This window comes from Ictalurus punctatus, chromosome 20 (assembly GCF_001660625.3).
Source record: "Ictalurus punctatus breed USDA103 chromosome 20, Coco_2.0, whole genome shotgun sequence".
NCBI classification, from domain to species: domain Eukaryota; kingdom Metazoa; phylum Chordata; class Actinopteri; order Siluriformes; family Ictaluridae; genus Ictalurus; species Ictalurus punctatus.
This window is the reverse complement of record NC_030435.2, coordinates 6,238,318-6,262,662: the sequence shown is the minus strand read 5'-3', so window position 1 is coordinate 6,262,662 and position 24,345 is coordinate 6,238,318. Positions and strand designations below refer to the sequence as shown.

General features: G+C 39.7%; 1 protein-coding gene across 2 annotated transcripts; it reads left to right on the top strand.

Moving 5' to 3' along the window:
* Nucleotides 1-572: 572 nt before the first annotated feature.
* LOC108280590 (cytochrome P450 2G1-like) lies at nt 573-23,600 on the top strand. 2 transcript variants are annotated; one of them, NM_001329297.1, is made up of 12 exons: nt 650-817; nt 1,597-1,759; nt 2,443-2,762; nt 3,069-3,102; nt 4,066-4,211; nt 7,450-7,465; nt 9,164-9,324; nt 9,789-9,965; nt 10,240-10,381; nt 11,724-11,911; nt 20,330-20,471; nt 22,057-22,238. In NM_001329297.1, the coding sequence occupies exons 1-12, from the start codon at nt 650-652 to the stop codon at nt 22,236-22,238; spliced, it is 1,839 nt and encodes a 612-aa protein (NP_001316226.1). The 2 variants fall into 2 exon arrangements, with proteins under 2 accessions (XP_017351223.1, NP_001316226.1); XM_017495734.3 differs by lacking the exons at nt 2,443-2,762; nt 3,069-3,102; nt 7,450-7,465 and having other exon boundaries at nt 573-817; nt 4,066-4,215; nt 22,057-23,600.
* Nucleotides 23,601-24,345: the final 745 nt, after the last annotated feature.

Below are 24,345 nucleotides of genomic sequence, written 5' to 3'. Positions count from 1 at the left end.
GAAGCAGTGCAAACAATGGCTATATATAAGTGTGCTCATTAACAGAAACATGATTCAGGTGCAGGTGGTCATGTGACATGTAGTACAGTGCAGTGGCTGATGGGAACTGAAGTCCAGCGTTACCTCCTTGATATATGACAGAAACCCCATCATCAAAAATCCACTTATTTTATACTTATTTCAGATTTGTTTTTGGTTTTTTGATAAACCTGTGTTGTGTTTGTAATTGTTTGATATCCATGAGCACAGAGCATTTAAACAAAAGATCAAAAGGTTAAACAATAACGACAATTTTTCACAACCGTCTTTGCTCATATTTACCAGGGTGCCAATATTAGTGATAGGCACTCTAGCTCAATATGTTATTACAGTTAGATGAATATCTTATAACTGATTATGTACATACATTTTTCGCCAAATATTACGCCAACTCTCTAAATCTCACTTTTTTAATCAGTGAGCTACACCCATTGAGGAGTTCATGTGTACTCTAGATAAAGTAGTCACATGGTTTACACATGTTTCAGCCCCTCCCATCTACTGACAAACATATAAACTCTGCAGGTCCCTGCAGGAGAACGCTTTCAGCAGAAGTGAGTAACAGATTCACAACTCAAAAAAGTGTAAATATTGTTTCTGAAGAAGAGCTATGGATATCTCCAGCACTTTACTTTTGCTGGGTTTAGTGATAGCTCTGTTAATATTGCTCAGATGGAGGAATCAGCCACATAATCTTCCTCCAGGACCTACAGCTTTGCCTCTACTCGGAAACATTCTTACCTTGGACAACCGAGCTCCCTTTAAAACCTTTTTAAAGGTAAGCAGGATTTCCCCCCCAGGTCTTCATGAAATTTTCCACAGCAGCACCAACACTGTGCATTCATAACAAATGTGTTGTGGTCCTCCAGGACTGATTTCTGAGCCCCTGCTGTAAAAGTTTTATTTAATCTCTATCTTGTTTTACTTGTTTTACTTGTTTTACTTATCTCTATCGCTATCTCTATTTTATTCTAAAGTTAGTTTATTTACTTATTTATTTATACATTTATACATTAGTCCACAAGCACTGCAAAAACCTGTTTGGTGCTAATGCACAAAGTGCTGTCTTATATATTGTCCTGTAATCACAAAGACTACCATGACAATAAACAGGACAATATAATATTCTGAATACTTACTACAAAAGTCTAACTTGATGGTTCTTTATCTTAATTTTTGAAGATCCTGTACCCTAGACATTGTGCTCTTTAGAAGAGGAAACCTTTATTTGTCACATATACATTACAGAAAAATTCATTTCTTCACATATCCCAACTTGTTAAGAAGTTGGGGTCAGAGCACATGGTCAGCCACCTGGAGCAGAGAGGTTGAAGGCCTTGATCAAGGGGCCAATGGCGGCAGCTTGGTGGTGCTATGGCTTGAACCCCCGACTATCTGATCAGTAACCCAGAGCCTTAAACTTTGAGCCACTGCTGTCCCCTTTACAGTTTGTGAAGCAGAGTATTTGGTATTCTGTTTTTGGATATCATTGTTTTAACCTATTCAGGATAAACTTAAAGTCTATATCTATATCGTAAAGTCTATATCTTTTAACAGTGGAGTAAGACTTATGGTCCTGTGATGACGGTGTATTTGGGAACCCAGAGAGTCCTTATCCTGGTGGGCTATGACACAGTGAAAGAAGCCCTTGTTGACAACGCGGATGATTTTATTGGCAGAGCCCCTGTTCCATTCATTCAGAAAGTTCTGAAAGGCTATGGTAAGAAAGTAAAAAAAATGTTAACTATTAGACATGTTTGTCCTCAGTCCACCATCTGTCATTCTGTCATTCCAAAAACACAAAACTACAGACCTATTACATGTCTAGAGCTTCTCAAATTGTGGTTTTACCATTTTAAACAGAACATAATGTATGTCACTAGCTATTTATTTACAAGTTATAATATTTGATAACAGGGGTGGAAAGTGCTGATAAATTATACTTACATGAAGAATCAGAAAGTGTCAGAAGTGTCACAATCAGAAATATGTAGCCAAACATTTTCTTCCAGTACAGTGCTGTGAAAAAAGTATTGGTTCTGTTCTTGTGTATATCTCATAGTAAATTGTTTCAGAAATTAAAACAAAATCTAAGATAAAACAATGGAACCTGAATAAACACAAAATAATGTTATTTATTGAAGCAAAAAAGTTATCCAATACCACTGGTCCTGTGTGAAAATGCCTTTGCCACCGTAGTTACTATTTCCCCAGATCTATGAAACTGCACTCAAAATTGGGTTCAGTTTGTCTGGACAGAACCAGACCCGATTACTGCAAACATGTTCACTCAAATTATTACATAATTATACATTACAAATCAACACTTACATAGAACTTTTTCAACAGCATGAAGTTGATTAAAAGGTCACACACTATGCCAAAGTTGAAAAAAAATTCCAGAAATGATGAGAAAGAAGGTGATAGAAATACATCAGTCTGGGAAGGGTTACAAAGCTACTTCAAAGGCTCTGAAACTCCAAAGAACCACAGTGAGAGCCATTATCTCCAAATCGAGAAAACTCGGCACTATAGTGAACCTTCCCAGAAGTGGCCAACCTTCCAAAATTCCTCCAAGTTCAGCAACTACTCATCCAGCAAGTCACAAAAGAGCCAAGCACAACATTAAAGGAACTACTGGCTCCCTTGCATCAATAAAGGTCACTGTTCATGATTCCACTATCAGAAAGACACTGGGCAAAAATGGCATCCATGGAAGAGTGGTGAGGTGAAAACTACTGCTAACCCAGGAGAACATTAAGGCTTGTCTGAAATTTGCCAAAATACACTTTGATGATCCTCAAACCTTTTGGGAAAATGTTCTGTGGACTGATGAGTCGACAGTGGAACTGTTTGGAAGACAGTGGTCGCATTACATCTGGTGTAAACCAACACAGAATTCCACAAAAAGAACATCATACCTACAGTTGAGCATGGTGGTGGAAGTGTGGTGGTGTGAGGATGCTTTGCTGATTCATGGCCTGGGTAACTTGCAATAATTGAGGGACATGTATTCTGCTCTCTACCAGAAAATCCTAAAGGAGAATGTCCAGTCTTCAGTACGTAAGTTGAAACTCAAGTGGATTATGCAGCAAGACAATGATCCAAAGCATAAGAGAAAGTCCTAGTCCTAGCAGTAAGTGAAAAACTGAACTCCAGTTATCTGAAGCATTTGGTTGCAGTTGCTGCTGGTAAAGGTGGCACAACCAGAGTTTAAGTTTAAGTGGGCAATTGGCACATTGGTGATATGTGTTGGATAACATTTTTTGCTTCAATTAAAAATAATAATAAATAAAAACTGTATTGTGTCCATACTCAGGTTGCCTTTTTTATGTTGTATTTCATTTGAAGATCTAAAACTATTTAGTATGAGATATACACAAAAACAGAAGAAATCAGGCAAATACTACTTGTAGAAAGTAAATGTTTTTTAACTGATTAAAATAAGTTATGTCATGTCTTTATGTGAAAAGTAATGTTTATTACTTATTTAAAACTGTTGCAAGATGATCTTTGTTTTAAAGCATGTATGCATTCAATCTCTGTAAGTTTGCAGATCATACACATATAATGTTATGTAGTTTGTTAATTAATCCATTACAAGTAAAATATCATGGTGGGGAAAAATATATATTTACCATTAGCTAGAATCTGACTTCCTGTCTAGCTACTCTATTGTATTCCTATTGTAGCTACTGGAATCCATAATAATCTAACCTTTCATTAGCAAACAGACTAACTTGGATAAATATAGCCAGGTAGTGTTAGCCACGTAGTAAAATTTGCCTCAAATTAGATAGAGTTCATGTTTTCTAAGGAGGTGACACCTCATTACATATGAGTTTTCGTTTACTCCACCATATTGCACTGTATTTTACTGAGGTTGGGCCAGAGGTGTTGATCTTCATGTTTGGTAGTGCAGTGGCTTATCCATCCCAAAAAGCCCACAGATAGCTTTAACTAGTCAATTCTGAATATATGTCTGATTCATTGGGTCACATTCATAACCCTCTCTTCATCTCTAAGGCATTACGATCAGTAATGGAGAGCGCTGGCGTCAGCTCAGGAGGTTCACACTCACTACACTGAGAGATTTTGGCATGGGACGCAAGCGGATGGAGGGGTGGATACAGGAAGAAAGCAGACACTTGCTGGATACCATCAAGGAAACAAATTGTGAGTGGCCTAATTCATGTCATTTTTAATGAACCAAATATTGGTTAATGATTCTGGTTTAGTTGATTAAAAAGTCTGTGAGTGTGGTTTTCTAGTAGTTATAGTTTAATCTGATTAAATGATTTTATAATCTTGAAGATGTTCTGTTATTCATCTGAGTTGATTAAGAAGTGATGAAGTCTTTCAAATAAATGGTAATGGTAGAAGTCCAAGCACAAATCTAGAATATTACTACTTGGCATTCAAATAGTGTTTCATTGAGAGCTAGACAGCATTTTAACCAATGACTAATCTTTTTTTATAGCTAATGTTACTTACAGTTTTGCTTTACATATATACTTGTTATATTTGTTCATAGATGTGGTTAAAATTAACTAGGAAAAATAGTTCAAATTTCACTTCTTATGTACATAGCAAGTTTAAGCAGCTAACCTCTAGCTACAGTGAGGGAAAAAAGTATTTGATCCCCTGCTGATTTTGTACGTTTGCCCACTGACAAAGAAATGATCAGTCTATAATTTTAATGGTAGGTTTATTTGAACAGTGAGAGACAGAATAACAACAAAAAAAATCCAGAAAAACGCATGTCAAAAATTTTATAAATTAATTTGCATTTTAATGAGGGAAAAAAGTATTTGACCCCCTCTCAATCAGAAAGATTTCTGGCTCCCAGGTGTCTTTTATACAGGTAACGAGCTGAGATTAGGAGCACACTCTTAAAGGGAGTGCTCCTAATATCAGTTTGTTACCTGTATAAAAGACACCTGTCCACAGAAGCAATCAATCAATCAGATTCCAAACTCTCCACCATGGTCAAGACCAAAGAGCTCTCCAAGGATGTCAGGGACAGGATTGTAGACCTACACAAGTCTGGAATGGGCTACAAGACCATAGCCAAGCAGCTTGGTGAGAAGGGGACAACAGTTGGTGCGATTATTCGCAAATGGAAGAAGCACAAAAGAACTGTCAATCTCCCTCGGCCTGGGGCTCCATGCAAGATCTCACCTCGTGGAGTTGCATTGATCATGAGAACAGTGAGGAATCAGCCCAGAACTACACGGGAGGATCTTGTCAATGATCTCAAGGCAGCTGGGACCATAGTCACCAAGAAAACAATTGGTAACACACTACGCCGTGAAGGACTGAAATCCTGCAGCGCGCGCAAGGTCCGCTGCTCAAGAAAGCACATATACATGCCCGTCTGAAGTTTGCCAGTGAACATCTGAATGATTCAGCGGATAACTGGGTGAAAGTGTTGAGGTCAGATGAGACCAAAATGGAGCTCTTTGGCATCAACTCAACTCGCCGTGTTTGGAGGAGGAGGAATGCTGCCTATGACCCCTGGAACACCATCCCCACCGTCAAACATGGAGGTGGAAACATTATGCTTTGGGGTTTTTTTTCTGCTAAGGGGACAGGACAACTTCACCGCATCAAAGGGACGATGGACGGGGCCATGTACCGTCAAATCTTGGGTGTAAACCTCCTTCCCTCAGACAGGGCATTGAAAATGGGTCGTGGATGGGTATTCCAGCATGACAATGACCCAAAACGCACGGCCAAGTCAACAAAGGAGTGGCTCAAGAAGAAGCACATTAAGGTCCTGGAGTGACCTAGGCAGTCTCCAGACCTAAATCCCATAGAAAATCTGTGGAGAGAGCTGAAGGTTCGAGTTGCCAAACGTCAGCCTCGAAACCTTAATGATTTGGAGAAGATCTGCAAAGAGGAGTGGGACAAAATCCCTCCTGAGGTGTGTGCAAACCTGGTGGCCAACTACAAGAAACGTCTGACCTCTGTGACTGCCAACAAGGGTTTTTAAACCAAGTATTAAGTCATGTTTTGCAGAGGGGTCAAATACTTATTTCCCTCATTAAAATGCAAATCAATTTATAACATTTTTGACGTGCGTTTTTCTGGATTTTTTTGTTGTTATTCTGTCTCTCACTGTTCAAATAAATCTACCATTAAAGTTATAGACTGATCATTTCTTTGTCAGTGGGCAAACGTACAAAATCAGCAGGGGATCAAATACTTTTTTCCCCCACTGTAGCTTTAGTTAGTCAGCTAGCTGTTATTCAGGGTATAGTAGTGTGGCTATGTTAAAGTACTGCAAGTACTGCAGGCTGATTCAAATTGCAGATACTAGAAAATATCACACTTAATTGTTTGAAAGGTTTGGGTTAGATACAGTGCTGCTTGAAAGTTTGTGAACCCTTTAGAATTTTCTACATTTCCACATAAATATGACCTAAAACATAATCAGATTTTCAATCAATTCCTACAAGTTGACAATCCTGTGGACTGGTGGAGAACACACTCTTTAGAGATGGGGTTTGTAGCCTTTTCCAGCCTGATGAGCATCAACAATTCTTTTTCTGTGGTCCTCAGAAATCTCCTTTTTTCGTGCCATGATACATCTCCACAAATGTCTTGTGAAAATCAAACCATGGTAAATCCCTTTTCTTTAAACAAAACATGGCGCTCATTCACACCCGATTATCATCCCACTGATTGAAAACACCTAATTTCACCTTCAATTTAATTGCTAATCCAAGAGGTTCACATACTTTTGCCACTCACAGATATGTAATATTGGACAATTGTCCTTAATAAATAAATGACCAAGTATAATATTTTTGTCTAATTTGTTTAATTGGGTTCTCTTTGTCTACTTTTAGGACTTCTGTGAAAATCTGGTCATGTTTTATGCAGAAATCTAGAATATTCAATCACCACTTAACTTGAAAGTTATATAAGCAGTTTTTGGCCAAATCTAAATAAATATTTCATGGTAGACTTCAATCATGAATACATCACCCCAGTCCAGTTACATCACTTTAACCCAAATATTCCTGATGTATGTTATAAATGTAAACCAAAGAAGGGAATTTTACTCCACTGTATGTGGGATTGTACAAGATTCAACTGTTTCTGGGTAAAAATACTGGCGATAATAAGTCAAATTATTGGTAAAGTGATACCTCTTGACCCCAAGCTGTGTATATTGCACATTTATCCTTTGAACTTTTAAATGACCAAATATGAAGGATCGTTGTTACCTCTTTGCTTGCTGGAGGTTAAACATGTAATTGCCTGCTCTTGGAAAAAAGAAGTATGTCCTGTGGTTCCTCAGTGGATAAATGGGATGACTTCATGTCTTGCCTTGGAAAAGATTATTTAATGAAAAACAAACTTCATATATCTTGGTCCATTTGGAAAATGGTTTATGACTTTTTAGAAAATCTTGATGGTAAGTCTTTTATGGACTTATGGAAGTATATAAACAATTAAAGGTTAATACTCTTTTTGTACATGGAGATGTAAGGATTTTGTTCCCTTTTAAAAAATATATATATAAGTTTAATATTATTATTATTTATTTGCATTTGGTTGCACTGGAAAATACCAATTACTGTATATTGTTTATGGTTTTCATAATGTTTGATAACATATTTTTACAAAGTGTAGATACTGGAGATTTCTCCAGAAAACATTAAATAAACATTTACATAAACACCAACAATTACATGATGTTTTTTGTTAGATAACAGTGCGTTTAAAAAAAAAAAAAATGGTTTAGATGATTTTAACTTAGTAAAGCAAACACAATCTGTGATTTGCCTTGCAGCCAACACTATTATCAGAGCTGCTTTTAGAGAAGAAAAAAATAATAATAATAAAATTTTTTTTTTTAAATCAACACCTTCTGGCCAATCAGAATCAATAACAGTGCTCTGGTTCTATTAAATAACTAAGAAATAATTACTCACAGTTGTAGACATAGCAACAGTTTGGTCCATTATTTGTTAAAATTTTGAAATATATTGTTGAACAGAATTATGGGCTTACTGATATGCAATCCTATTATAAAAGTATAGTCCAAAACCAATTTTAATTGAAGCAGTCCTTTGATAACTAGTGCACAAATGCTGCCCAAAATCGGAGCCTACACAGAAAGCTGTCATCTGACTGGAATGCACTAAAAATCTATAAAACTGGATGACGAGAGAGGTTTAAAATTTGCTTACAACCCCAATTCCAAAAAAATTGGGATGCTGTGTAAAATGTAAATAAAAACAGAATGCAATGATTTTCAAATCTCATAAACTCATGTTATTCACATTAGAACATAATAGAAAACATATCAAATGTTTAAACTGAGTAAATGTACCATTTTAAGAAAAAAATAAGGTCCAGTTTTAACACAAGCACTTAAAAATTCAGGAAGAGAAAATGCAGACTGAAATTTTCTATATTTTATGTATATTATGCTCCGAAGGTTGATTGTGTGCACAACTTGAGACACTAAAGGCATGAGACACTAGATCAAGGTCATGGAATTATAATGTGTGCATGTAAGCTGTTTTATAATGCATTCATTCTGCTATTTTGAACATTACAGAATTAATAAAATAGTGTTAATGATTTTGTTAACTCTGTGTGCTCTCCTGTAAAGCAAACATACTGAGGATAAGCTGCTCAACCTTATATCTGCTATGATTTCAGCTTATATTACAACCCCAATGCTGAAAGGTATATACAGGTTTTAGAGCAACATATGCTTCATCCTTATTCCATGCCATATTTACTTCTGAGAGACTCTGCCTCTCTAAGATACTTTTTTTATACCCAATCATGTTACTTATCTGTTGCCAATTATCCTAATTAGTTGCAAAATGTTCTTCCAGCTGTTTCTTTTTAGTAACACATACTTTTCCAGCCTTTTGTTGCCCCCATCCCAACTTTTTTTGAGACGTGTTTTGGCCATCAAATTTAAAATTACCTTATTTTTTCTTAAAATAATACATTTACTCAGTTTAAACATTTGAAATGTATTCTATGTTCTATTTTGAATAACATATGGGTTTATGATTTGCAAATCATTGCATTATGATTTTATTTATATTTTACACAGAGTTCCAACTTTTTGGGGTTGTATTTCTTGTAGCTGCGCCAGTTGACCCCACGTTCTACCTGAGCAGAGCCGTGTCCAACATCGTCTGCGCACTGGTGTTTGGTCAACGCTTCAGTTATGAAGATAGCCACTTCCTGCGTCTGCTCCAGGTCTTCACTGGAGTACTGCAGTTTGGCAGCAGCACATGGGGACAGGTACAACACAATGGATTTCTTAGAGAAGCTGGTGAGACCATTCATGCAAACCTTCAAAACCTCAGGAAAATAAGGAACACACTGTCATTGAACAATCATCATTCTTCAATCATCATATCTCTCATATATAAGTTCAATGGTGCGTTAATTTTCCTTAGTAGAACTGCACTAAAAGTGATTTTTTTTCCCTAACATAAAACTTTTCTTTAGAGCTAAATGTTCTCTGCTCAGCATAAAAAAATCAAATAAGTTCAATTTATATTGACTTTTACAGTTATGCATCAAAATGATAATATTAGTCATATCACACGACACATACACACACGAGGGCGATAAATTGTAATAGTATTAACAAAAATAATTAAATAATAAAATATCTAAATAAATGACTCGCAGTGGAATGTCCTTTGCTGAGTTTTGAAACAGAACTCTTTTTAACTACATTTGTACCTTTTATTTTACAGCTGTATAATATCTTTCCATGGCTGGTTGAGCTACTTCCTGGTAATCATCTCAAACTTATAAACGATGTGGATGAACTCAAGGACTTTTCTAGGGGCAAAGTACAAGAGCACAAGGACAATTTGGACCCCGAAAACCCACGAGACTTCATCGACTGCTTCCTCATCCGACTCAAACAGGTAAGCAAACCTTTTCACTACTTTTCTTTATTTTATTTCCGGTGTCTAGTGTAGTGGCGGGATGATCAAGTATTTCACCTCCAAAATCGGACTGATTACGGGCCGCATTCAGAGTTGAGTTACTTGTGTGCAGTGAGGTGTTTAAACTCCAGATGTGACTACAGACGTAAGATTGCTGATAGTCAATGTATTGTAGGTCAGATTTTTATGAAGTGATTACATAGCAGTAATTTTATTTAAAATTTACCATAGGCAACTTTTATTTTTCCAACAGGAAAAGGACAATCCCAATACAGAGTTTCACTATGAAAATTTGATAGCCACTGTCTTAAACTTATTCCTGGCTGGGACTGAGACCACAAGCACTACTATCAGATATGCTCTCATGTTACTGATCAAGCACCCTGAAATACAGAGTAAGACCAACCAGAAACATATTTGTACTGAAATAACAATATTAAATCATTCTGCTTTTCCAATAAAAACTTTATTTAAAACAAACAAACCAATATATAATAAATTTTTTGGTGTTTAATATGTACACTCACCATCCACTTCATTAGAAACACCTGTACACATTCTTATTCATGCAATTATCCAATCAGCCAATCATTTTGCAGCATATAAATTAGATCTTACTGACTTTGACTGCGGCATGGTTGTTAGTGCCGGACATTCTGGTTTGAGTATTTTAGAAATTGCTGATTTCCTCAGATTTTCATCTACAGCAGTCTAGAGATTTCACAGAATAGTGCAAAAAAAAAAAAAAACCCATCCAGGTTCCTGTTCTTGTCTGAAAGGAGTGGATCCTGATGTGGTCTTTGGCTGTAGTTGTGCATCCTCCTCAAGGTTCAACATACTGTGCATTTTGAGATGCTTTTCTGCTCACCTTGGTTGTAAAGAATAATTATTTTGAATTACTGTAGCTTTCCTGTCAGCTAGAACAAGTCTGACCATTCTCCTCTGACCTCGCTCATTAACAAGCCATTTCTGCCCACTGGATTTTTTTTCTACACCATACTTTATAAACTCAAGAGACTGTGTGAAAACGTCAGGAGAAATGCAGTTCCTGAAATGCTCAAACTGGTCTACCTAGCACCAACAAATCACTTAGATCACATTTTCCCCCACTCATTAACTGAAGCTCTACCTGTATCTGCATAATTTTAAGCATTGTGCTTCTGCCACACGATTGGCTGATTGGACAATTGCATGATTGTACAGGTGTTCCTAATAATGTTGGTGATGATTGTATAAATTATAAATTCAGTATTCAGTTTAACTTCATAAATGAGAACTTTGGGTTTGTGGTTTAAATATGATAGCCATCCGAGGAATTTACACAGTTTCCCTGTTATCCAGAATATTCTAAAATCCCATTTGAAATGCAATCCAATATTATTCATTTTTTAAATGGAAATTAAAATTTAAAATTTAAATTCCTCACAGCACATTCTGCACAGGAAAGGTAATCTCCAATGTCTTATAACAAACTGGATATTTATAGTACATCGTTATTATGTACTCATATAAATGAACAAATATTTGGGAAACTATAAAATGTCTAATGCTAACAATCCTATGTTCATGCTAATTTTGTGTACAGCACATGAAACATAATCAGTAACAGGAAAATGTATAAAAGCAGCAATACTCATAATTCCCTAGTAATGTTTGTTCTTATACAAAATAGTACGAGTTGCAGAGTACAACATTATATATTGTACACAATACTGATTGCTCGTTCCATTTTCTCAGCTCGCATGCAGAAAGAGATTGACACTGTGATTGGACAAGAGAGAAGCCCTTCATTGGAAGACAGGAAGTCCCTCCCATTTACTGATGCAGTAATCCATGAAGTGCAGCGTTATATCGATCTCGTGCCGCTCAATGTTCCTCATTACACCACACATCAGATTACATTCAGAGGCTACACAATTCCAAAGGTAATGATGAACAAATTACTGAAACACACAAAAGCAGGGTCAAACTTTTAAAAACATTTAGAACTGCTACACTACTGGACCAAGAACAGGTCAAAATCTGTGATCCAGTCGACAAATTATTTCTACACTAGGCTTGATGGAATTTTGTTACAGATTTGTCAATAAATGTGACCAAGAACTTTAAGAGGTAAAATGCAAGGCTATCATTTTAAACACTACTTACCTGCATTACACAAAAGTCTTCTTGGATTCTGTAAACTTTTTGTTCCAGCAGACTATTGTCTATATCGTGCCCGGAAACACTAATTGTTACCATGGCGTTCAAAAGTTTGTAATTCCTCAAAAAACCGGTGCATGGAAGTGTGTATACACAGAAGAATCAGATTGCTTCCTTCAAGATCCTCAAGTTTATGGCCAGAAAAAGTGTGCAAATAAGGCTGAGACAAGCTTGTGCTATATAGAGATTTTACCGTGTCTGTTCACCCCGTAGTATATTGACAAGTGTCATGTAATGGCATGTAATGTAATGTAATGTATCTCCGCCGACGCCGGTCCCAAGCCCGGGTGAAAAAGGAGGAGGGTTGGGCATCAGGCTAGCACCCTGATCCCGTAAAATCTATCTTGCTACGGAAACAACAAGCAAAAACCAGCGGTCTAAACAATACCGGCGCGATGACCCTGTTTCTCCCTTGATGACGGTGCTGGAGCAAAGCCGAAAGGTCGTCCATCGCCCGATGCAAAATGGGATACTCGACGCCAATACGATCACACGAATTGGAACCTGGAACGTGCGAACGTTGTACCAGTGTGGGAGACTGGAGCAGCTTCTGCACGAATTCGACAATTACCGGCTTGACATTCTTGGTGTCAGCGAAATGAGGTGGACGGGTAATGGAAAAATGATAAGCGACGGGAAGATCGTCCTGTATTCGGGAGCCAAAGAACATCACGTGCACGGTGTCGGGATGGTCCTGAGCAAAACCGCGGCACAGGCACTCGTTGGATGGAAACCGATCAGTGATCGCATAATTACCACCCGATTTCAGTCTCGCCATGCTAAAATTACTGTTATTCAAGTCTACGCACCGACAAATGAGGCAGATGATGAAGAGAAGGACGCCTTCTACGACCAACTGCAAGACACAATCACAGTTATCCCCAACCATGACATAAAGATCCTCCTTGGCGACATGAATGCGCAACTCAGTAGCGACCGGCAGGGCTGGGAAAACGTGATCGGACCTCATGGATCGGCAGCAGTAACGAGCGATAATGGAGAGCGTCTCCTATCCCTATGCAATCTTAACAACCTTTGCATCGGGAATACATATTTCATTCACAAACGGATTCACAAAAAGACGTGGCGGTCACCAGATGGGGCCACTCACAATGAAATCGACTATGTATGCATCCATCGACGGTGGCGCTCGGCTTTACGTGACGTACGGGTTTTTCGCGGCGCCGACGTCGGATCTGATCACCACTTGCTTGTGACTTCAATCCGACTAAAATTGAAAAGAGTGGCCGGACGCAACACCGTTCGGTCATTTGCCTCCGAGAAATTGAAGGACCGCGTGAACGCCGAGCACTTCCACATTGAACTCGCTAATCGATTCCAGATTCTTGACAACTCGGCCAGCATCGAAGAACAATGGGCGCAGATCAAGGATGCTGCCATAGAGACGGCAGAGAGAACGATTGGTCGACGGCGTGGAACGCAGCGAGAACGGTGGATTCAGGACCGGACATGGTCGTTGCTTGATGAAAGACGGGTCAAGAAACGTCAGCGCGATCAAGCAAAGACCGAAGAGGAGCGAAATGAAGCATCGCAGGCGTACCGAGAACTCGACCGCAGGGTCAAGAGGAGTTGCCGAGCAGACAAGAAGGACTGGCTGGACCGGAAGGGCACTGAAGCACAACTGGCTGCGGACCAGGGTGACAGCAGGACTCTTTTTCGTGTGGTCAGAGATCTCACTCGGGCCCGAAGCGGTTCCACTGGGCCGATAAGGGATACAACCGGCAGGATGCTAGTTAGCAAAGAAGAGCAGGACGCGCGTTGGGTGGAACATTTCAAAGACACCCTAAACCAGCCGGCTCCCGTAGCCACGCACGACTTTACAGTCTTTCCTCCTCCCTGTGAGCTGGAAGTGGACATGAGCGACATCATGGATGCTGAGGTCGCTGCAGCGATTCGTCATCTGAAAAACAACAAAGCACCTGGTCTTGACCAAATCTCAGCAGAAATGCTGAAAGCGGGTGGTGATGAAGTTGTACGGGTGCTCACTACGCTGCTCAATGACTGCTGGCACATGGAACGTGTCCCAAATGACTGGAGACAGGGTGTCATCGTCAAATTACCTAAGAAAGGTAATCTCGCAGACTGTAACAATTGGAGAGGCATCACCCTTCTGTCTGTTCCAGGCAAGGTATTTTGTCTCGTCCTCCTCAAACGGATACTGCGAGCAGTCGATCAGGCTCTACGGGACGAACAGGCCGGGTTTAGAAGCGGTCGGTCGTGCACTGAACAAATCTTTGCTCTTCGAAACATCATTGAACAAAGCTCCGAATATCAGAAACCGCTCTTGGTCAACTTTATAGACTTTAAGAAGGCGTTTGACAGCGTCCACCGGAAATCGCTTTGGAACATCGCACGGCTATATGGCATTCCACAGCGGTTTATCGCCATTTTCCAGAACTTATATCAGGATTCTAGCTGTTGCATCCGGACGGACACAGGTCATACTGCCTTTTTCACCATCGAGACTGGAGTCAGACAGGGCTGCATTCTTTCACCATTCTTTTTCCTCATGATGATGGACTTCGTCATGCGACGAGCACTAACACAGCCAGCGTCTGGAATTCCGTGGACAGGCCAGGGACGCCTGACCGACCTGGAATTCGCCGACGATATTGTGCTATTGGCGCAGAATGGGAAAGTCTTACAGGAGATGACCACTAGCCTGGAGCACGAAGCAGCCAAAGTTGGGTTACGGATCAGCACTGACAAGACCAACGTCATGGCCGTCGGCCGGATGACGCCGGTGCGGATCACGGTGAGCAACCAGCTGATCGAAGAAGTCAAACAGTTCACCTACCTTGGCAGCATTGTGGCTGCGGATGGTGGGACTAACGTGGATGTCAATCGCAGAATCGGCAGAGCATTTGCAGTCTTCCAACAGCTACAACCGATTTGGGCTAGGCGAACTATCCACACCAACAGCAAACTTCGCCTGTTTAATAGCATCATCATCCCAACCGCCATCTATGCATCTGAAACTTGGAAGAGCTCGAGGGCAGTCATCCACAAGCTGAATGTGTTTCAACAACGATGCCTGAGAAGAATACTCGGTGTATCATACCGTGATCGTATTTCAAATGAAGAAATTCTAAGAAGAACAAACTCCCGCAGCCTGGCAGAAATGGTCGTAGAGCGAAGAATGCGCTTTGCAGGACACATTCTACGGATGTCTGACCACCGCCACGCAAAGATCGCGCTGCGCTGGACGCCGCCACGGGGGAAGAGAAGAGTAGGGCGGCCGCGGAATACTTGGCGACGAACATTCATGGAAGATCTACGAGCGCTCGATGTCAAGTGGGAAGATGTGGAAATCGACGCTTCCGACCGAGCCCGCTGGCGAATGCTTGTTGCCCGATGCGCCCCGCTGCGCGGACGGAACTAACTAACATGTAATGGAGTTTGAGGACGATGGCAAGTGCTGTAAAAGACTTTATTTACGAGCGACAGGCAGACAAATCCAAATCATGATAAAGAAGCATGGTCAAAACAGGCAATGGGTCAGGCGATCTACAAACAGGCATAAATAGGGCGAGGCTAGAATCTAGAAGTGGAAGAAGCTAGAGACGAGAAACGAAGTCAATAAACATGAATCAAACCGAGAAACGAGGAACAACTGCTTGGTAACGAGAATACACTCAATACTATGCAAAGTCATGGTGTTCAAAAAGTCTCTTACGGCGTGGAGTGAGTGAGTGAGATTGGCAACAGGTGTTTGTGATTAGAATTCCGGAGAAGGTGAACATGTGTGTGGGAAGTGTAGTCCATATCTGTAGGCCGCAGTGCAGGATGGGAAATTTAGTAACTGGTTTGCTGTGACTTGACAGGACCCTCCCCTAAGGGCGCTTCTCCCGAAACGCAAAAATACACTCCCTATCCCGGCGGTCCTGGCCCTCTGGGCAAAAAGTCTTCGCATAAACCGGGAGACTGAGCGTCGTCCTCAGCGGAGCAGAAAGGTGGAGCATCATCCTCCATCGGGTCTGCAGGCTGAACTTGGTTGGCTGTGTTAACAGACTCAGGCATGAGCAGAACGTGGTTGATTGTGTCAGCAGACTCGGGCGTGAGCAGAGCTTGGTCGTCCGTGTCAGAAGACTTGGGCGTGAGCAGAACTTGGTCGTCCTTGTCAGCAGACTCCACGTGAGCAGAACTTGGTTGGTCATGGCGTTGGTTTCAGGTGTGAGCAGAGCCTGGCTGGTTATGACGTTGGTTTCAGACTGGAACTTGGCGTGGAAGGTCACATCATTGATTTCAGCCTGGAACGTGTCATGAGAGGCTGTCTCTTCGACCTTGGCCATCTCGTGTGTCTCAGGTTGGAGCCCTGGGGATGAGACCGCCTCGTGCGTCTCAGGTTGGAGCCCTGGGGATGAGACCGCCTCGTGCGTCTCAGGTTGGAGCCCTGGGGATGAGACCGCCTCGTGCGTCTCAGGTTGGAGCCCTGGGGATGAGACCGCCTCGTGCATCTCAGGTTGGAGCCCTGGGGATGAGACCGCCTCGTGCGTCTCAGGTTGGAGCCCTGGGGATGAGACTGCCTCATGCTTCTCAGGTTGGAGCCCTGGGGATGAGACCGCCTCGTGCGTCTCAGGTTGGAGCCCTGGGGATGAGACCGCCTCGTGCGTCTCAGGTTGGAGCCCTGGGGATGAGACCGCTGCTGGCTCAAATTTAGCCTATTACCCAAAAACACTTAAAATTCAACATAGAAGCCAATACTCACATCTACCTCTGAACCCAGTTGGAGATAGAAAAAAAGACACCAGCCGTGAGTGAGAAGAAGCAAGGGTCTTTTTATTGTTTGGAATGGAATTTATTGTTCCGTTCCACCACACGAGATCCACACCGATGAATTCTCAGAAGTGATCTGATACCCTGAGCTTAAGCTCCAGTATTTATACTGTATTTACACAGTAAATAACCCATATGTTTCAAGAAGACTATGATATCAATACCAATAGGGTTAAAAAAGAGCTCATCTACCTTACTATTATGTTCTAAAAAAGGGCTATTCCACTTACCATTAGCTCAAAAAACAGAGCTTTTCAACTTACACATAGAATCAAAACAAGGGGTTTTCAAATTACACATAGAATCAAAACCAGGGCTTTTCAAATTACACATAGAATCAAAACCAGGGCTTTTCAAATTACACATAGAATCAGAAGTGGAGAGACAAAACAATCTAGAGTGACCTTGGTCTTACTATTATCTCGCGGGGGGGGTGCAGCTTGACTCAGCTACCCTTATAAATGACTCCTCATGGTTTTCTCTTAAAATTAAGGCCTTCCTTGCGAGACAAGAATCTTCACCATCTGAATTATGAGTAAGTTATATTTTCCTGTATTTCTAGTTTATAATTTATTTTCATATTTGCTCTATATCTCTTTTATATATAGTTATATTGCTTGAAAAACGGTTTACTGTACTTCCTACTTCATATCATTACAGTTCTACTGTCCTACATATCCTATTATTCTGTTTTTTTTATAAAGAGTATATATATTATTATTATTATTATTATTATAAGATATTACCCTTATAATATCTTAATATTCCTTTTTATTATTCTTATAAAGTCATAGTAGTATGTGTGAGAGAGAGCGAGAGAGTGTGTGTGTGTGTTATGTCTACTTGCCCGCCCTTGACTGTACGAGAGTGTGTGTGTGTGTGTTAGCACTCCTCAGCTCGTATACTTCTTTTTGACTTTTTGACTAATAAACCATAGTGTATTACTCTTAAAGATCTAAGATCTTTAAAGTGTGACTCCAATTCAATATTCAATATCCGCCTCACACCGCTTCCGTGTGTCCTGGTGCCCATCTTTTCTTCTTCTCCCCTTTACTGGATACTAGGTCTCCCTCATGTTTCTTTTATGACATTTTTTATCCACAACACCGCCTCGTGCTTCTCAGGTTGGAGCCCTGGGGATGAGACCGTCTCGTGAGTCTCATGTTGGAGCTCTACAGGTGAGATCACCTCGTGGATCTCATTCTGTAGCTCTGGAGATGAGGTCGCCACATTGGCCTTAGACTGGAGCTCAGCAGTAGAGACCACCTCATGGATCTTGGGCTGTAGCTCTAGAGCCAAGGTCACTACGTTGACCTCCAACTGGAGCTCAGCAGGTGAGACGACCTCGTTGGTCTCAGGTTGGAGCTCTGGTGTGGAGGCCACTCTCTTTGCCTGCATATAATAGTGGCTGAATGGCAGGGCAGGTTTATCTGTCTAGGCTAGAATCAGAGTCGAATAACAAAGTCAATATACAGGAATCAAAATGAGGAACAACCGCTTGAGAATACACTCAATACTACACAAAGTCATGGTGTTCAAAAAGTCTCTTTTATGGCGTGGAGTGAGTGAGTGTGAGATTGGCAACAGGTGTGTGTGATTAGAATTCTGGAGAAGGTGAACGTGTGTGTGGGGGAAGTGTAGTCCCTGGTGGCCATGTTTGTAGGCTGCAGTGCAGGATGGGAAATGTAATCACTGGTTTGCTATGACATGACAAAAACACATTATTAACACATATTATTTAATGTTTTACTTTGTGAATTTAATTTATTTTTGAAAACAATAGTCATTTAAAATCTGATGACTGCAACACACTCCAAAAAAGTTGGGACAGTCGACTGTTTACCACTGTGTAACATCACCTTTTCTTTTAATAACACTTATTAAGAGTTTGGACGCTGAGTGAAGACAACAGTTGGTTAAGTTTAGCAAGCGGAATTTTCCCCCATTCATCCATTATCTATTTCTTCAGCTGTGGAACTGTACAGGGTCTACGTTGCCTTATTTTGCGCTTCATAATGCGCCAGACATTCTCAATGGGAGACGGGTCAGGACTGCAGACAGGCCATCCTAGCACCCACACTCTCTGCTTATGCAACCATGTACTTATAATCTGGGCAGAATGTGGGGTGGTGTTGACCTGCTCTGGATGGCAGCATATGTTGCTCCAAAATGTGTACATATCTTTTTGCATTAATGATGGCCTCACAGATGTGCAGGTTACCTACGCCATGGACACTCACACACCCCCATACCATGACAGACGCTGGCTTTTGGACCTGACGCTGATAACAGCTTGCATGGTCCTTTTCCTCTTTGACCCGGAGAACACCACGGCTGTTTTGTCCAAAAACTATTTGAAATGTTGACTCGTCTGACCACAAAACATGATTCCACTGTGCTACTGTCCATCTCAGATAAGACTAAGCACAGAGAAGTGGGCGGAGCTTCTGGACAGTGTTGATGTATGCCTTCTGCTTCGCACAGTAAAGCCTTAACTTGCATCTGTGGATGCAGCAGCGAATACTATGATTAGACAATTGCCTCACCTGTTTTACATCATTTTTTTAATTTCAACTTGTCACATCATTATTAGTCCTACATTGTCCTGTCTCAACTTTTTTGGAGCGTGTTGCATGCATCAATTTCAAAATAAATGTTTATCTACAAAAAACTATGCAGTTGATTTACGTAAACCATCAAATACCTTTATACGTCTTTATACGTTTTTTTTTTCTTTAAATACAAGGCAAAGTACATTTACAAATCACTCCATTTTCAGAAATATGCCAAAAGAGAAGTCTTAAAAATGGGAGATGAGCTAATCAATCTGGAATGATTTGCACAGGCCTACAACGAGGTATCAAGTCTAACACTGTACAAATAATGTTAATGGTAATTATAATTGGCAAGTGATTAAATACTCTGGGGTCAAACACAGAAGATCAACAATGAAAACGTCAGCCACACGGACAACTGATTTATAAAAATGTCTAATTAAAATGTACTTTTTTCTTTTCTCTTTTTTTACAGTTAACTGCACATTACTGTGCAATCACGTAATAGTCCACCATCCAGCTAAGTTTTTGTGATTGCAGTTCCTGACTGCACAACTGATAACATTGAAAATCATGCAATCCTGTCTCCCACAGGAGACACAAAACTCTTAATTTCCTGTCATTTTATATATATTCTAGATGATTAAATTGTTTTTATTTTTGTATTTTTTATGGAAAATCATGAGGGGGGAATCTGTGTCGTACAAGCTCAGGCTGAGACTAGATTTGATGTACTAAACACAATTACAGTCACTAGTTTTGGTAAACATTTCAGTAAATCTCTTGCAGGACACAGTAATCTTGCCCTTGCTTCACTCTGTTCTGAGGGATGAGGAACACTGGGAGAAGCCCTGGTCATTTGACCCAAGACATTTTTTGGACACAAATGGCAACTTTAAAAAGAATCCTGCGTTCCTGCCTTTTTCTGCAGGTGAGAACTGTCATTATTCACCAGTACACAGTTTAACAAGGACACACAGTCATTAATTTATGCAATCCAAAACAACTTTCTCAAGTTGTATCTCATCACTTGCAGTAGTTTTCTGTCTATACTATATATAAGGGACATGGTGGCTTAGTGGTTAGCACATCATGTCTCCATGGTTGGGGGTTCAAAACCTGCCTCTGCCCTGTGTGCATGGAGGTGCACATGCTTCGGGGGGTTTTCTGTAGGTACTGCCTCCAAAGACGTGCACTGTAGGCTGATTGATATTTCCAAATTGCCTTAAGTGTGTGAATGTGTGTGCGATTGTGCCCTGCGATGAGTTGGATCCCTGTTCATGGTGTCCCCCACCCAAGTTCCCTGGGATAAGCTCCAGCCTCCACCGTGACCCTGTGTAGGATAAGTGGTATGGAAATTGGATGGACAGCTAGCGAATATGACATTGTATATACTGTCACCTTCTGCACTCTAAAAATAAAATCATACAGTGAAAGATAGAAATTAATTTCTATTGTCCTTTTTTTGACAGTAAAATGTCAGATTATATGCATATGAAGTGCTCTGGCATAAATATATATACTACTACTACTGCTGCTAGTGTGTCTTCTGTGGTATGATCATGATTATGTGCAAACTGATAGGGCTCCTTATTACTTATCGCCTTAAAACGATGCGGAATTAGAAACTCCTCAATATAGATTTACATTAAGGCATTCAAATTAAGATTTATTTATGATGTTGTCTATTTTTCTCCTCCATAACTGGCTTATATATATATATATATATATATATATATATATATATATATATATATATATATATATATATATATATATATATATATATATATATATATATAATATAAATAAATAGATAGATAGATAGATAGATAGATATAAAACTGTTTTTTCATAATCTCTGATTATATACACACACACACACACAGAAATGCACATTCACCAACATAGCCTTTGCACTGCTTTGCACTGATGCTTTCATTGATATTCAGGCTGATTATTAACCACAAGTCAATCGATATGGTAGTGAGTGTTTTCCAAACCCAGGGTAATCTCTGTCAGTGTGATCTTGTCAGATCTTGATAAGGTCAATTTTTACACGTGTATATAGTGGGACGTAAAGTAAATCGTCCCTAAATAAAAGTGACTATTTACTTTATTTCCTACTATACTGTATACATGTAAAAATGGACCTTACTTGTTCAATCAAGATCTTCAGGTGAAGAAAAATCTCATCTCAAACATACAGCCAAGCTGTCATAGGTTTCTGACGGTTATCAACTTGCAACCATTTCACTGACAAAGAGCTTTAACTGAAGAGCTATCAGTGTCTCCATTGTGGAAAAAGGACTGTACAAAAGAATAGAGAAGCTCTGTACTCTGCACACAGATACATACAGTGTCAGTACTACAAGAGTAAGACCAGGTCAAAGCTATACAATGACAACGATGTAGTTTGTAGCTCCACAAGTGTAGAATGTATACAACAGAATCAGGATGAACTACATAACATAGTGTAATGCAATGCTGACTTGACTTGCCCTTCCTTCATGCAGGTAAGAGGTCCTGTGTGGGCGAGTCTCTGGCGCGTATGGAGCTATTTATTTTCCTGGTGTCTCTGCTGCAACATTTCACCTTTACCACACCTGGAGGACCTGAGAGTGTTGATTCCACTCCTGAAATCAGCGGCTTTGCCAACCTGCCTCGCAAATACCAGCTCATCGCTACCCCCCGCTGAACTAAGATTACTGCAGGCAGACAGTTCAGTCTTAATGCAATTACTAGTGCAAAGATTGTAGCCTGAACTCATCTCGCATAGATTTTCATGGAATTGAAGAGCCCAAGATAGTATTTGTTAATATATCATACAAGCATATATAGTTATGTTTTGTTTTGAGTAAGGAATAATTGATGAAGGGCCATGGTAATGCATTACACCTGTTCATTAATTTCTAATAATTCAACGGACCTGAGTCAATTATTCCACTTATAGCACAGTTACCACACCTCTAGACATTGTTCAGCTGTTTAAGTTTAAGACATTTGTCAGGTTTTTGTCCTTAAAATGCTCTCGTGTGTGGAACTAATTTATTACGCATCCCATCTTAAGCCTCCGTTGCTAATTCCAAAACGTCATTTTAGAGCTAGTAAAGGAGGCTTGAACCATTGATATGCAGGAGAGAGAGAGAGAGAGAGAGAGAGAGTGAGTGAGTTCAGATTTCATACTGATAATATAAAAATAGAATAAATAAATAAATAAATAAATAAATAAATAAATAAATAAACAAACAAACAAACAAATATCGATAGGCCTACTTATTCACAGGGTTTCTCGTTTTTATTACTGCAGAAAATACAAATAAAGAAATAAATATTGATGCTTGTTCATCGCTCCAATAACTGCATATCAATGGCTCAAGCCTCCATTTCGACTCGTGGCCGCATTACCACCTCGGTGCGCATTATTTTTCTAATAAGTTAATGGACCGTGGTCAATTATAACTTACTTATTTCTGGAAACTCAAAATTGTCTGTAATTTTGTTTGTTGTTAAATGTGTGTGCTGTGGTGGACAGTAGGCTTTTTTGTAACTTTAGTAACTTCTCTGTCAGTTCAGTTAACTTGGCGAAGTGATATGGAACTTTAATGTGGTCAAGACCTGAGTGGAACTACTTTAGGTGTGCATTTACTGAAAAATAATTGCACACCTCAGAACATCTGTCTGCCAGTCAGAATAGATTTCACTACAGCCTCTGTTCACACAGCTGACGAAGGACTTTTTTTGTCTGAAACGTTCTGTTTCACTGGAAGTTTTGTGCACTATACTGAACTTTTACCATCTCTACATATACAGTATATTCATACTGATTGTATGCTTGTTTTAGCACATATTATTTTTAGTTGTTATTTATAGATGTAAATTACCCTTTGGAGCTGGGTTTTTTGTTTTTGTTTTTTTTTTGTGATCTGGATTCTTCTGAACATGCCAATATTGTGTATGACCTGGACGGTGTTTCTTACCACAGTTATTGGATTTGCTCTCTCTCTCTCTCTCTCTCTCTCCCTCTCTCTCTCTCTACTAATAAACATCATTCAAATTACTTTGTGACTGTTTTCTCTTCACTTTTCTCTTTTTTCAAATTACAAACGATAACAACTGAATGAGTGAATTAAGCACCAAACCAAACTCCTTTGTTCAGAGGGTAAAATAGTATTATTTCCTATTTTTGCTTGTTTGTTTGTTTTTTACTAATTCATTTGAAGTCTTACTGTCCCAAAATGTAAGCGCTACACACCAATGACTACTTATGTTAAAGGAAGGATAGATGTGTACCAGAATAGATCATAGTTTAAATAATGTTTTAATTTGAACAAACTAACTAAATAAACTATGATATAACTGCTGGTTCTACCGATCAGCTGTATTTTATAGTTACTTTGTTGGAACATGATTTTTTAATGATAATTTGGTTGGTGATTTACATAGGGAGTTCCTGCAAGCTACAAGCCCTAAGGTGATATGTCTATTCAATTATTGAGTGTTCCACAGATAGAAAAATCTTCAACAAAAGAACAGAACGTCTTTCATTGAAAGATGACATGCAGCTTTTGTTGAAATGTTCACTATTTTCTTTATACAAAATAGTTTTTTTGCATAATAGTCAGACTGTACTGTAGCCACCAGCGTTTACATCACTAGGATGCCTGAAAAAACCTACAGTAATGCCTTGAATAACTAAAACCTGTTCTGAAACCAGATATACTTTCGCATGTATAGTGCAGGCTTAAATGAGCTCCATTAGGAATGTTGAACTCACTGACAAATATTCAACCATATTCATACCC